At 38.7% G+C, this 14,656-nt stretch overlaps 1 protein-coding gene across 3 annotated transcripts in view; it reads left to right on the plus strand.

Moving 5' to 3' along the window:
• The window catches only part of PTPN21 (protein tyrosine phosphatase non-receptor type 21), a 90,742-nt gene that overhangs the window by 27,910 nt on the left and 48,176 nt on the right, over positions 1-14,656 (plus strand). For all 3 annotated transcript variants that reach the window (XM_033191679.1, XM_033191677.1, XM_033191678.1), the window contains exon 3: positions 10,282-10,451. Coding sequence is in view for 2 of the 3 variants with exons in the window: in XM_033191677.1 (XP_033047568.1) it covers positions 10,282-10,451 (170 nt within the window). In the remaining variant the exon portion in view is untranslated. The remainder of the gene's footprint in view (positions 1-10,281; positions 10,452-14,656) is intronic.

A 14,656-nucleotide genomic window follows, 5' to 3' on the forward strand; every position in this document is an offset into this window, starting at 1 on the left:
ATAGAAGAATGAAACTGGATCCTCATCTCTCACCTTATATAAAAATCAACTCAAGCAGGTTCAAAGACTTACATCTAAGACCTGAAACTATTAAAATTCTGAATGATAACATCAGAAAAATCCTTCTAGACATTGGCCTAGGCAAAGAGTTTGTGACCAATAACCCGAAAACAAATGCAACAAAAACAAAGATAAATAGATGAGATTTAGTTAAACTAAAAGGCTTCTGCACAGCAAAAGAAGTAATCAGTAAACAGACAGTCCACAGAGTGGGAGAAAGTATTTGCAAACTATGCATCTGACAAAGGACTAATACCCAGAATCCACAAGAAACTCAGACAAAGCAGTGAAAAAAAACCAAATAATCCTATCAAAACATGGGTTAAAGACATGAATAGACAATTCTCAAAAGAAGATATACAAATGGCCAACAAACTTACGGAAAACTGGTCAACATCACTAATTATGAGGAAAATGCAAATAAAACCACAGTGCTATACCACCTTACTCCTGCAATAATGGCCATAATAAAAAAATAATAGATGTTGGTATAAATGTGGTGAGAAGGGAACACTTTTACACTGCTGGTGGTAATGTAAACTAGTACAACCACTATGGAAAATAATGTGGAGCTTCCTTAAAGAACTAAAAGTAGAACTACCATTTGATCCAGCAATCCCACTACTGGGTATCTACTAGGAGGAAAATAAGTCACTGTATGAAAAAGACATTTGCACACCCATGTTTATAGTAGCACGATTCGCAATTGCAGAAATATGAAACCAGCCTAAATGTCCATCAACCAATTAGTGGATAAGGAAAATGTGACACACAAACACACACCATGGAATACTACTCCGGAACGAAATAACGGCATTTGCAGCAACCTAGATGGAGTTGGAGACCATTATACTAAGTGAATAACTCAGGAATGGAAAATCAAACATCATATGTTCTCATTTATAAGTGGGAGCTAAGCTGTGGGGTTGCAAAGGCATGAGAATGATATTATGGACTTTGGGATTTCCAGGGGAAGGGTGGGAATAAAAGGGGTGAGTGATAAAAACACTACAGATTGGGTACAGTGTATACTACTCAGGTGATGGGTGCACCAAAATCTTAGAAATCACCACTAAAGAATTTATCCATGTAACCAAACACCACCTGTTCCCCAAAAATTATTGTAATAAAAATAAAATTATTTACTTGATTTTTATTATGAATATTTCTGATCTTTAAAAACTTTTTTACTGAGACAAAATTCACATAATGTACAACTAACCATTTTTTTTTTTTTGAGATAGTCTCGCTATGTTGCCCAAGCTGAAGTGCAGTGGTGTGATCTTGGCTCACTGCAACCTCTGCCTCCCGGGTTCAAGCAGTTCCCCTGTCTTAGCCTCCCAAGTAGCTGGGATTACAGGCGCATGCCACCATGCCCAGCTATTTTTTTTTATATATTTAGTAGAAACAGGGTTTCACCATGTTGGTCAGGCTGGTCTTGAACCCCTGACCTCATGATCTGCCTCAACCTCCCAAAGTGCTGGGATTATAGACGTGAGCCACTGTGCCTGGCCACAACTAACCATTTTAAAGTAAACAGCTCATTGGCATTTAGTACATTTATAATACTACCTAGTTATAAAAAATTTTCATCACCCCCAAAGGAAATTCTGTATCCCATAGGCAGTCATTCTCTATTCTTCCCTGCCCCTGGCAACCACCAATTTACTTTCTGTCTGTCTCTGTGAATTTATATATTCTAGTCTTGAACTCCTGGCCTCAAGCAGTTCTCCTGCCTTGGCCTCCAAGCACCTTGGGTATACAGGTGTGAACCACCACACCTGTGGGATTTATTTGGATATTTCATATAAACAGAATTAATTATACAATATTTGTCTTCTGGCTGCTTTTGCTTAGCATAATATTTTTGAATGTCATCCACATTGTAGCATGAACCAATACATCATTGTGTTTTATGGCTGAATATTCATTATATTTATACACCACAAGCTTGTTTATCCATTCATCTATTGATGGACATTTGGCTTGTTTCCACCTGCAGATAGTCCTGCTGTGCATATGCATATACATGTGTTTGCTTCAGCACCTGTTTTTCAGTTCTTTTGGGTATGTACCTAGGAAAGGAATTGCTGGATCATCTGGTGATTCTATATTTAGTATTTTGAGGATCCACCAAACTTTTCCATAGCAGCTGAACCATTTTCTGTTCCTACTGGCAATGTTTAAGGGTTCCAGTTGCTCCTCATCAATGTTTACTTCCTTTTTTTTTAAAATTACAGCCATCCTAGTTGGTATGAAGTGGTATCTCATTATGGTTCTGAGTTGCATTTCCCTAATGACCAGTAATGTTGAGCATCTTTTCATGTGCTTGTTGGCCATTCATACCTTTTTTCAAAAAGGGTCTAAGTTCTTTGCCCATTTTAAAGTTGGGTTGTTTCTTTTTGAACGTAAGAGTTATTTTATACATTTCAAATAGTAGACCTTTATCAGATAGATAATTTGCAAATATTTTCTCCTTTGTTCTGTAGATTTTTTTTTACTTCATTTATTATTATTATTTTTTTGAGAGAGGGTCTTGCTCTGTTGCCCTGGTTGAAGTGCAGTGGCACAATCATGGCTCACTGCAGCCTTGATCTGTTGGGCTTAAAGCAATCCTTCCACCTCAGCCACTTAAATAGCTGGGACTACAGGTGTGTGCCACCATACTCAGCTAATTTTAGTTTTTGTAGAGGCAAGGTCTCACTGTGTTGTCCAGGATTGTCTCAAACTTCTGAGCTCAAGCAATCCTTCTGCCTCAGCCTCCCAAAATGTTAGGTTTATAGCTGTGAGTGACCATGCCTAGCCTGATATGGTTTTTTGCATGAAAGTTCTAAATTTTGTGCGTGTGTGTGTGTGTGTGTGTTTAAGAGGGTCTTGCTCTGTCGCCCAGGCTGGAATGCAGTGGTATAATTATAGCTCACTGAAGCCTCGGTCTCCTGGGCCCAAGTGATCCTCCCACTTTAGCCTCTTGAGTAGCTGGGACTACAGGTGTGTGCCACCACACCCAGCTAACTTTAAAATTTTTTGTAGAGACAGGATCTTGCTTTGTTGCCCAGGCTGGTCTCAAACTCTTGACCTCAAGTTTCTCCCACTTTAGCCTCCAAAAGTGCTAGGATTACAGGCATGAGCCACTGTGCCTGGCAAGTTTTGTAATTTTGAAATAAGTTGATCTATTTTTTTCTTTGTTGCTCATGTTTTTAGTGTTATATTCAAACATTTATTCCCAAATTCAAGATCACAGAGATCTACCCTAATGTTTTCTTCTAAACTATTTTATGGGTCACTTCTTATATTTACTTAATTTATATATATGGTGTGGAGTAGGGATCCAACTTCATTCTTTTGTATGTGGATCTTCAGTTGTCCCAGCACTATTTGTTAAAGAGAGTATTCTTTTTCCCACCAGCTGGTCTTGGCACCCTTATTTAAAATCAGTTGACTGTAGATGCATAGGTTCATTTCTAGACTCTCTATTCTATTTGTCTATATGTCCCTCCTTATGCCAGTACCACACTGTTTTGATTACTATAGCCTTGTAATAAGTTTTGAAACAAGGAAGTGTGAGTCTTCCAATTTTGTTATTCCTTTTCAGTATTGTTTTGGCTATATGGAGCCCCTTGCAGGCCCATGTGAATTTGAGGTTTGGCTTTTCATCTCTAGGAAAAAGCATATTGGAAATGTGATAGGTATTGCATTTGAATTTGAAGATTACTTTGGGTAGTACTACTGTACCTTAACAATATTAAGTATTTCAATATATGAACATGGGATATCTTTCTATTTATTTAGATTTTCCTTAATTTCTTTTAGCACTGTTTAGTTGTGTTCAGTATATGCCTTTTCACCTTCTTGGTCAAATTTATTCCTACATATTTTGTTCTTTCGGATATTACTATAAAGGGAATTGTTTTCTTTTTTTGACATGTACATTGCTGGTATATAGCAGCTGATTTTTGCATGTTGATTTTGTACCCTGCAAACTTCACTGAATTTATTATCTCGAGTAGGGGTGTGTGTGTGTCTGTCAGGGTTGGGGGATGGATTTCAAGGATTTTCTATGTATAGGATTTTGTCATATATGCATAGAGATAGTTTTACTACTTCTTTCCAGTTTAAATGACTTTTATTTTTCTTGCATAATTGCTCTGGTTAGAATCTTCAGTACAACGTCAAATGGCAGTGGTGAACATGGGCATCCTTGTCTTGTTACTGATCTTAGGGGGAAAGCTTTCAGTCTTTCACCATGGAGTATGGTATTAGCTGTGGGTTTTTCCTAAATGCTCATTGATGTGTTGAGAAGCTCTTCTCTATTCTTCTATTCCTAGTTTTCTAGGTGTTTTATTTTATCATTAAGGATGTCGGATTTTGTCAAATGCTTTTTCTGAATCAATTGAGATGGTCATGTGTGTTTTCTTTCTTTTGTCTTAGCAATGTGGTATAATGATTTTGGGGGGTATGTTTTACCACCCTTGTAGTCCTGGGATGAATCCCACTTAGTCGTGGTGTATAAGACCATTAGTGTGCTGTTAGACTCGGTTTTTTAATATTTGCTTAGAATTTTTGCATCTATATTTATAAGGGATGTCGGGCTATAGTTTTCTTGTGGTTATCTTTTGTCTGGCTTTGGTATTGGGGTAATGCTGGCCTATTGATTGAGTTAGAAAGTATTCTCTCCTTTTCTTTGATTTTTGTGCTCATCCCCCATCTTGTTTGTTTTTTGAATGGATTTTAAATTATTTTGGAAAGTTAATTATTCAGATTCTTAAGGTTGTTATTCAAGACGAGCCAAAAAAAAAAAAAAAATGGTCTTATCCAGGAAAAATCCTTGCCTGATGAGAATTTAATCACAATATTTCGTTGTTCGAGTTCCACCTGCCTATTTTGGAAACGGATGATATTATAGTCATAAAGTCTCATGGAGTCAGATGTTGTAACTTGATTATATATGTGTAGACATTCTAAGAGAGCTTTCAATCCCAGGATTATAATGTTACAATAATTAAGTTACCCATATGTATATAAACATTTCTAGCAGCAATTTTAGAAATAGAATACCTCCTTAGAGGTATTTAACAAGATATAAATTTGATTTTTGGTTAGCTTTCGCTACTTCTTAAGATAGAATTTGAACATTGGGGCAGATCCCAAAGCAAATACTTTAACTACAATAGTTACGCACAAGAAAGTCCTGTAAGGCCGGGCGCGGTGGCTCAAGCCTGTAATCCAGCACTTTGGGAGGCCGAGACGGGCGGATCACGAGGTCAGGAGATCAAGACCATCCTGCTAACACGGTGAAACCCCGTCTCTACTAAAAATACAAAAAAAATCTAGCCGGGCGAAGTGGCGGGCGCCTGTAGTCCCAGCTACTCGGGAGGCTGAGGCAGGAGAATGGCGTGAACCTGGGAGGCGGAGCTTGCAGTGAGCTGAGATCCGGCCACTGCACTCCAGCCCGGGAGACAGAGCGAGACTCCGTCTCAAAAAAAAAAAAAAAAAAAAAAAAAAAGAAAGTCCTGTAAATAATCTATCCGTGACAAGCTACAAAGTCAATATTCAAATGTCCCTTAGACTCCTTTATTTAAAAGAGCTAACCAACAAAGAATTTACTGAGTCCACCATTCTTTTTTCTTTTCTTTTCTTTTCTTTTCTTTTTGAGACCGTCTTGCTGTGTTGCCCAGGCTGGAGTGCAGTGGTGCAGTGGCACGATCTCGGCTCACTTCCGCCTCCTGGGTTCAAGCGATTCTCTTGTCTCAGCCTCCTGAGTAGCTGGGATTACAGGCACCCCCCCCCACCATATTCGGCTCATTTTTTGTATTTTTAGTAGAGGTGGAGTTTCACCATGTTGGCCAGGCCAGTCTTGAACTCCTGACCTCAAGTGATCCACTGGCCTCAGCCTCTCAAAGTGCTGGGATTACAGGTGCAATTCACCATGCCCGGCTTAAGCCTACCATTCTTTTCAGCTGTTTGTACCTTTAGATAAAGTTCTTGCTACTCTCTTCTGTGGTCTATAATTTGTGAAAAACTAATTATGATGCAATTTCAACAAATGTATTTGTTCAGTTCTATTTGATTTTCTAATTCATGTTGCATGAGTAATAGATGCACTGATGAAGTTAGCACATTTTAACAGTTTTCCTTTCAGAATGTACTTTTTAACAGAATGCTAGCAGATTGTTTGGCTGTTATTTTAATTATATTACAGTCCATTCACAAACGGTACAACCACAAATTATACAATAAACCTAAAATTTTATAATTCTGTTTTTGTATTTGGAACAGTCTAGTTCAACTGTATTTAAAGGGAAAGTTAATTTATTCAAAGTGTATTTTTAAGACCTTTTTATTTTGGTTAAAAATGGTGACATACAGCTGGGTGCAGTGGCTCATGCCTATAATCCCAGCACTTTGGGAGGCTGAGGCAGGCAGATCACAAAATCAGGAGTTCAAGACCAGCCTGGCTAACATGGTAAAACCCCGTCTCTACTAAAAAATACAAAAAAAAAAAAAAAAATTAACTGGGCATGGTGGCAGGTGTCTATAATCCTAGCTACTCAGGAGGCTGAGGCAGGAGAATCGCTTGAAACCGGAAGGCAGAGGTTGCAGTGAGCTGAGATTGCACCATTGCACTCTAGCCTGGGCAACAAGAGTGAAACTCCATATCAAAAAAAAAAAAAAAAAAAAAAGACATACCAAACTGTTTTAGATCCTAAAGGATTCCTAATCTGGCATTATAGACCAAATGTGGTACATTCAGTCCAAAACTTGTGTTCTAAGATGGAGCAGAAAACAAACATAGTAACAGAAATGTTTTTTGCTATAACCAAATACAGGTAGGTAATTTTAAAAGTCTTCTGAGGGGAGGAGTCGATAATTGATTTTGTCGGTAGTGGAGAGAATGAGTGAACTAAATAATATTTAAAAATATATAGTGGTTTTCAGGCTGGCACGGTGGCATACTCCTATAATCCCAGCACTTTGAGAAGCTGAGACAGGAGGATCACTTGAAGCTGGGAGTTTAAGACCAGCCTGGGCAACATAGTGAGACCCTGTCTTGACCAAAAAAAAAAAAAAAAAAAATTAGTAGTGTGTTGGCATGCATCTGCTGTCTAACTACTTAGGAGTTTGGGGCGGAAGGATCACTTGAGCCTGAGAGTTCGAAGTTGCAGTGAACTGTGATCATGCCAGTACACTCCCGCCTAAGTGATAGAGTGAGACTCTCTCTCAAAAAATAAAATATAATGGTTTTCTAGTACGAAAATGTACTTACATAGTTTTCCCTTATCCAGTCCTCATGATAGCATTGTGAGGGAGGTATTACTTTATTTGACACTTGAGAAAACCAAATTGGACTGATTGACTTTACCATTTCACTCCTAGTAAGTAACTGCTGGAAATCAAACTCAGAACTTTGGACTTAAGCATCAAGCTCTTTCTATTAAACCAGATTTCTGTTTTCTATAAGTTTCAGTTTAAAAGAAGAAAAGAACAGTTCTTGTTTTCTATAAATGTGTGATACATATTCTGTGCTTACAGATAATAAGCAATTCATTTTAAAATGTCATAACTTCAGAATATAATTAACAATAGGACTTGGCCTTTCAGAAATATTACAGTGTGCTTGGATTTTCAAAAATTTTATTTCCATGCAGCTTGTCAAGGATTTATTATTATTATTATTATTATTTTATTTTATTTTTTTTTTTGAGGCAGGGTCTCACTTTGTTACCCAGGCTGGAGTGCAGTGGTGCAATCTTAGCTTACTGCAGCCTCTGTCTACCTCCTGGGTTCAAGTGATCAACCTGCCAAGTAGATGAGACTACAGGCGCACGCTACCACTTCTGGCTAATTTTTTGTATTTTTTGCAGAGGCAGTGTTTCGCCATGTTGCACAGATTGGTCTCAAACTCCTGGGCTCGAGAAATCTTCCCACTTCAACCTCCTAAAGTGCTGGCATTCCTGGTGTGAGCCACCATGCCCAGCCAAAGATAAGGTTTTATATAACTTTCTCTTGCATAACTTTGGAGGAGCAGTGTAGTGTAGTGCAAAGTTATCCAACTTTAAAGGACACAAGAATTACCTAGGAGTTTAGTAGCTTTTTAGGGCCCAGGAAACCCTCTAGGTACTTCTGGTAGAGGTAGTCCAGGGACAATACTTGGGGGAAACACTGGCTTTGAGGTTTTACACAGATAAAAAATACCTATGTCATAAATTAGTGATGGTGATTTAATCTATGGTATCTCTACAGTTGTTGGAATAGAACCAGGTACATAGGAAATGTTCAAAATATTCCATTCTTGTGTGATGACTTGGGTGGCAACTAAGAAGCAAGAGAATATTCCCTCTTTTCATTCAACAAAACTTATTGAATTCCAGCAGTATTCTAGGGACTTGTGGATATAGGGGAAAATGGGCACATTCCTCATTCTTGTTGAATTTATTTGATCAAGTCATTTTAAAGGTATAGTTCTTACCTTGTTAAAAAATAATAAAATGACTATTGAGGGCATGTTTGCATAATCTTTTCCCTTGCAGATTAAAGTTTTATTTTTTACTTGAATGAGGGTTGCAGTTCAAAGAAATGGCCTATTATTTCTCAGTTTTCTTGTTGCTTTAAATCTATACTGTCCAATACAGTAGCCACTAGATACTTGCAGCTATTTAAGTTAATTAAACTTGTATAATATTAAAAATACAGCTCCTCGGTGGCACTACCACATTTCAATTGCTCAGTAGCCACATGTGGCTAGTGGCTGCTTTATTGGACAGTGAGATGTAGATCATTTCTATCATCACACTAAGTTCTGTTGGGACAGTGTTATTCTGGAGTTTACAACTACAAAGCGGTGATTTTCCAATTGTCTTGATCTGTAGATTGATTTTGAGGCAAGTATTAGCAGTGGCTTGAGGCTGTCACATAAGTGCATTAATACCCTTTCAGGTTGACCAGGCCCAGGGCTAGTATTGATTTACCTTAACAGTTTCATTACACAGCCAGTGAGATATAAATGCTAAGACATCTGGGCATTTTCTTTAAACTTCTGAGTAATACACTAAGGATTAGTCATAGCTTTTCTCATGCACTGTGTGTGTGTGTGTGTATGTGTGTGTGTGTGTGTGTGTATGTGTGTAGAGTTAATTCACCTTCACAGCATTGTAATTGTTTTAAATGTATATCTAATGAAATTTTGAGGACAAAGGGGTAAAGAAGAGTTGCAATTGCATCTGAATACTAGAACTGAATACTGGAATTCATGGTACTTACAAAAAATAATTTCTTTTATAGAAACCAAAACTAAGAGTAGTGAAAAGTTGGTTTAACACTGTTTACTCAGCATTCCACTGGGTAGAACCCCAGTTGTGATTATTTAAAAATATAAATTATGAGGCTGAGTGCAGTGGCTCATGCCTATATACCTAGCACTTTGGGAGGCCGAGGTGGGTGGATCAGCTGATGTCAGGAGTTTGAGATCAGCCTGACCAACATGGTAAACCCTGTCTCTACTAAAAATACAAAAAATTAGCTGGGTGTGCTGGTGCATGCTATAATCTTGGCTACTCTGGAGGCTGAGGCAGGAGAATGCCTTGAACCTGGGAGGTGGAGGTTGCAGTGAGCTGAGATTGCGCCACTGCACTGTAGCCTGGGCAACAGAGTGAGACTCTATCTCAAATATATGTATATACATATATATGTATATGTGTATATGTAGATATGTGTATACATAATATATATGTATGATAAATATACATATATACATATATGATAAATACATGCATGTATATATACATATATGACAAATACATGTATATATGTATATATACATATATATGACATATTTAGTGTTTTAGTAATAGAAAAACCAAGAATAAATTCTTCTGTATTTTTGTTGTTTTTAAAACCTGCATATAAAATTGTTGTTTTTAAAACCTGTATATAAAACCCACTACATTCTAGTGTCTAGGTCATGAATGCATTTTTTTGGGGCAGAGTTCGGTAAATGATATGCAAGTGCAATTGGATTTTTGCCTGTTTCCTGAATATGAGTAGCTAGTTACAGATAGGTCTTACCTCCTTTTTTTCCTTCAGTTTTTGCTGTTGTTCCTCTCTGAGAAGAAAGGCAATAAGAGACTGCTGTCATTTGGTCATGGGTCAGGGATTAGTGCGGCTGAAGTCATTGAAATCCTTTTGTATGTTATTGCCTCCTTCAGTGACCTTCTGTCTTTCCAGGTCACTTACTTCAGCCTCTGGTACTACAACAAGCAAAATCAGCGCCGGTGGGTAGATTTGGAAAAACCTTTGAAGAAGCAGCTGGATAAATATGCATTGGAACCGACCGTCTATTTTGGAGTGGTGTTTTATGTGCCTTCAGTTTCTCAGCTGCAGCAGGAGATTACCAGGTGAGAAATTACATGCTGTTTGTTTTTAGGAAATAGTCTAGTGAGATGTAGAAAGTGAAACTAAGGTTGAAGTCAGAAGATAAGTTTGAAACTTTGCCTCTCGCCCCACATTTTTAGCTATGATATTACAAAGAGGTTCTCATATGTGGCATGTCAGAGTGTTTTACTACATGTTGGGTAACTTATGGGTTCACTAGGCACAAGGGAATAATTAAAGGGAAGAATGATGGATTTACCCTAGCTGTGCACTCTTCCTGTAGTGATGTTACCTTTAATGTTTGTGTTGTTTCTGATCCTTTGTAATTAGGAAAGGAGAGAAGATATTTTAGAAAATTAGTCACAAAATCTGTGTTCATTCCTCAAGGAAATGTGCTGAAAGGCTCCTAGAATTCTCTTCCTCTAGCTATATTCTGTAGACAGATTGGGGAGGGAATACAGAGGAGAGGGAGGGAAGTGTTTAAGATCAGGAAATTTTGGCCGATAAGTGCACTTAATAGGTACAAAAGCAGAAAGGGAAGATGATATTAAGGAGCAGAATAGAGGAACTAAGTGTTCTTATTATTTTTCCCCCTGAAGACAACGAAAAAAGGAATAAAATTTGAGTTCTTGAGCCTACTTTTCAAAGTTCTCTGAATCCCATCACTGCCTTATCTTTTTAAGCCTATTTAATGTTACTTTTGAGCCAAGCTGAGCTACTTCAAGGGCCCGAAACATACCACATGCCCTTTCGTCTTTGTGTCCTAGATCTTTCTCTCACATGTATTTACTGGAATCCTGTTTGCCTCCTGAGTTGTGGTTCAGAAGGTACCTCCTCCAAGAAGCATCTATGACCCCAGGACAGAATGAGTTTTGGCTTACGACCTAGAATTTGATTCTACTTGTGTTAAGATGGTAATTGTCATACCCTATTATTAGGATTTTGCAAGTATCTTTTTCCTAGGTTTTAAGCCCATGTTTTCTTTAGCTTTACTTAATGATATCTTACACAGTACCTTGCGGACAGTGAGAACCTGGTACTGTCCCGTGTTTGTGGAGTGCTGTTTGAGTCTGCCAGTTAATGATTAGGAGAGAATGGAAAGTCAAAGCAGTAAGGATCCAGTGGTAGGGATAAACACAAACTGGCTGTAAAAGTCTGATATAGAAATAATGAAGAGAAAATGGAAACCAGAAGGAAAAAGCCTGAACTGATCACTTTAACTCATTTAAACATTTACTGAAGATACACTCTTTAAGAACTGTGTTGAAGAGAGTGGGAGGTGAATATGCTTTAATCCCACCCTGGAGGAGCTGCTCACAGTCTGGTGGAATTGGCAGTTCATATAAATAGTTACAGTATCCTATGATAATAAATGCTTTAATTAAAGCTGTGGATTCCTAGGGGTGGGGCAAGGGGAACTTGAACAGGAAAGATAGAGAGACTGACATTTAAATTGACTTTAGAAATGTTCTAGAAGGAACAGTTTTTGCAAAGCAGGGGGAGTAATCAAAATGATTACATGTCTTCAGGAAGTTTCAGGTATTACTTAGAAAGGAGATTTAAAAAATAGGCATTAGCAATAAAGTCATGGTACAATGAGGAAGAGATTTTCAAATTTAATGGAATCATTAAATTTATATTTTACAAAGATCACCCATCATAGAAGGTAGATCAAAGATGGCAAGACTATAGGCAGGAGACCAGTTTAGGAATACCTGTGCCATAATCTAGGTGTAGGTTTACAATATAGAACTGAACAGAAAGGCATTCGCTGTATTGAGAGAGAATGGGCCTATTAGAGTCAATCAGTAGGATTGCTTGTTGATTAGGTATAGGAGCGCCTGATAGAGAAGTTGTATCAGTAAGGATTAAGTATAGCTATATATAACAAAAACCCTAAATATCATTGACTTCTGTGAGAGAAGTTCAGAAGTCAGCCTTGCAGAGCTTGTCTGACAACTCCACAGAGTCTTCACGGACGCTCGCTCTGTCTCTTAGTGCTCCAGTATCCTCAGTGTGTCCTTCCCATGTACTAGGTTACCTTTTGGTCCAGGATATCCAGAGTTCTGTCTATCACATCCATAGTCAGAAAGCAGATGAGTGGTTTCCTAGGAACGGGGTAGGAATGGGAGAGACAGATTATGAGGGGTGCAAGGAAACTTTTACAGGTGGTATGTTCCTCATCTTGTAGTGATGGTTTCATGGATATATGCATGTGTCCAAATTGTACACTTGAAATTTGAACAGCTTATTTGTATGCCAATTATACCTCAAAAATGGTGTTTTAAAAAAACCCACTCAAAGATATTGTAAGAAAACAAAGGGGGAGGGCCGGGCGTGGTGGCTTACACCTGTAATCCCAGCACTTTGGGAGGCCGAGGGGGGCAGATCACCTGAGGTCAGGAGTTCAAGATCAGCCTGATCAACATGGAGAAACCCTGTCTCTACTAAAAATACAAAATTAGCCAGGTGTGGTGGCACACGCTTGTAATCCCAGCTACTCGGGAGGCTGAGGCAGGAGAATGGCGTAAACCCCGGAGGTGGAGCTTGCAGTGAGCTGAGATCCGGCCACTGCACTCCAGCCTGGGCGACAGAGCGAGACTCCGTCTCAAAAAAAAAAAAAAAAATAGATGTAATAGGATTCCCTAAAGGAAAAAGCCAAAACATTCTTCTAACAGTATGATCTAAGTCAAAACATTGGCAAAGAACAAATTTGGCCGGGTGCGGTGGCTCAAGCCTGTAATCCCAGCACTTTGGGAGGCCGAGACGGGCGGATCACGAGGTCAGGAGATCGAGACCATCCTGGCTAATACGGTGAAACCCCGTCTCTACTTAAAAAAAAATACAAAAAACTAGCCGGGAGACGAGGCGGGCGCCTGTAGTCCCAGCTACTCGGGAGGCTGAGGCAGGAGAATGGCATAAACCCGGGAGGCGGAGCTTGCAGTGAGCTGAGATCCGGCCACTGCACTCCAGCCTGGGTGGCAGAGCAAGACTCCCTCTCAAAAAAAAAATAAAAATAAAAATAAAAAAATAAATAATAAAAAAAAAACAAATTCCAAAAACTATATGACAAATTCTATATTATAGCTATAACACATTTTAAAAACTTCCTTGAAAGGAAAATGACTTGAAGCTCTGTATTAAAAAGACATACTGTGTACCTGGCATGGTCAGTCCAGAGCAATCAGTGCCAACACATTCTGCAGAGTCACCAGAAATTGGGCATCCAGACTAAAGCTGTTATAAAATTAAGAAAATAAGATTGGTGTCAGACTTCTGGAAAAACACTTCATGCCAACAGACAAAAAAGTAACATTTAACATCCTCAAGGAAAGGAAATAGGAGGCAATGATTATATATCTAGCAAAAACGACCTGTGAACATATCTTAGCGTGAGCTGCCATAACAAAATATTATAGACTGAGTAGCTGATGTATTTTCTCAGTTTGGAGATCTGAGCATAGTTGAGGTCTCATGAGGGCTCCCTTCCTGGCTTGCAGAACTTCCGGCTGGGTCCTCACATGGCAGAGTGAACAAACACTCTGGTGCCTTGAGTTTTTACTTGCAAAAGAGGAAATTTTGTTTCAGTCATCAATAATTGTGCCTCATTTGAACCTCACTGGCTACAATACTGCTACTGCACAAAGCCTGGAAATTTTGACCATCATAAATAAAACAACTAGGCTGGGCACGGTGACTCAACGCCTGTAATCCTAGTACTTTGGGAGGCCGAGGTGGGTGGATCACTTGAGGTCAGGAGTTTGAGACCAGCCTAGCCAACATGGTGAAACACCATCTTAACTAAAAATACAAAAATTAGCCGAGCGTGGTGGTACATGCCTGTAATCCCAGCTACTCAGGAGGCTGAGGCAGGAGAATCGCTTGAACCTGGGAGGCAGAGGTTGCAGTGAGCTGAGATTGTGCCACTATACTCCAGCCTGGACGACGGTGAGACCCCATCTCAAACAAAATAAACAAAAAAAAAAAAATACAACTGCATGAATTAAAACACATCAAATATATCTTTTAAAATTCACGAATTCATAATACTTAAAAAAGAATAACCTCATTGGTCACCTTTGAAACTTACTAGAATACAATTCATTATTCTGAATGGCAGTACGTTTATCCTATCTTTATAGATTGTATAAAGAGGTAACAATCATCAGTATTGGCTAAAACCTTTGGGTAAAAGGAACAGGCTGGCATCATCTGAACTCAGTGGGCA

The sequence above is a fragment of the Trachypithecus francoisi genome, unplaced genomic scaffold, assembly GCF_009764315.1.
Source record: "Trachypithecus francoisi isolate TF-2019V2 unplaced genomic scaffold, Tfra_2.0 Lachesis_group3, whole genome shotgun sequence".
NCBI lineage: Eukaryota > Metazoa > Chordata > Mammalia > Primates > Cercopithecidae > Trachypithecus > Trachypithecus francoisi.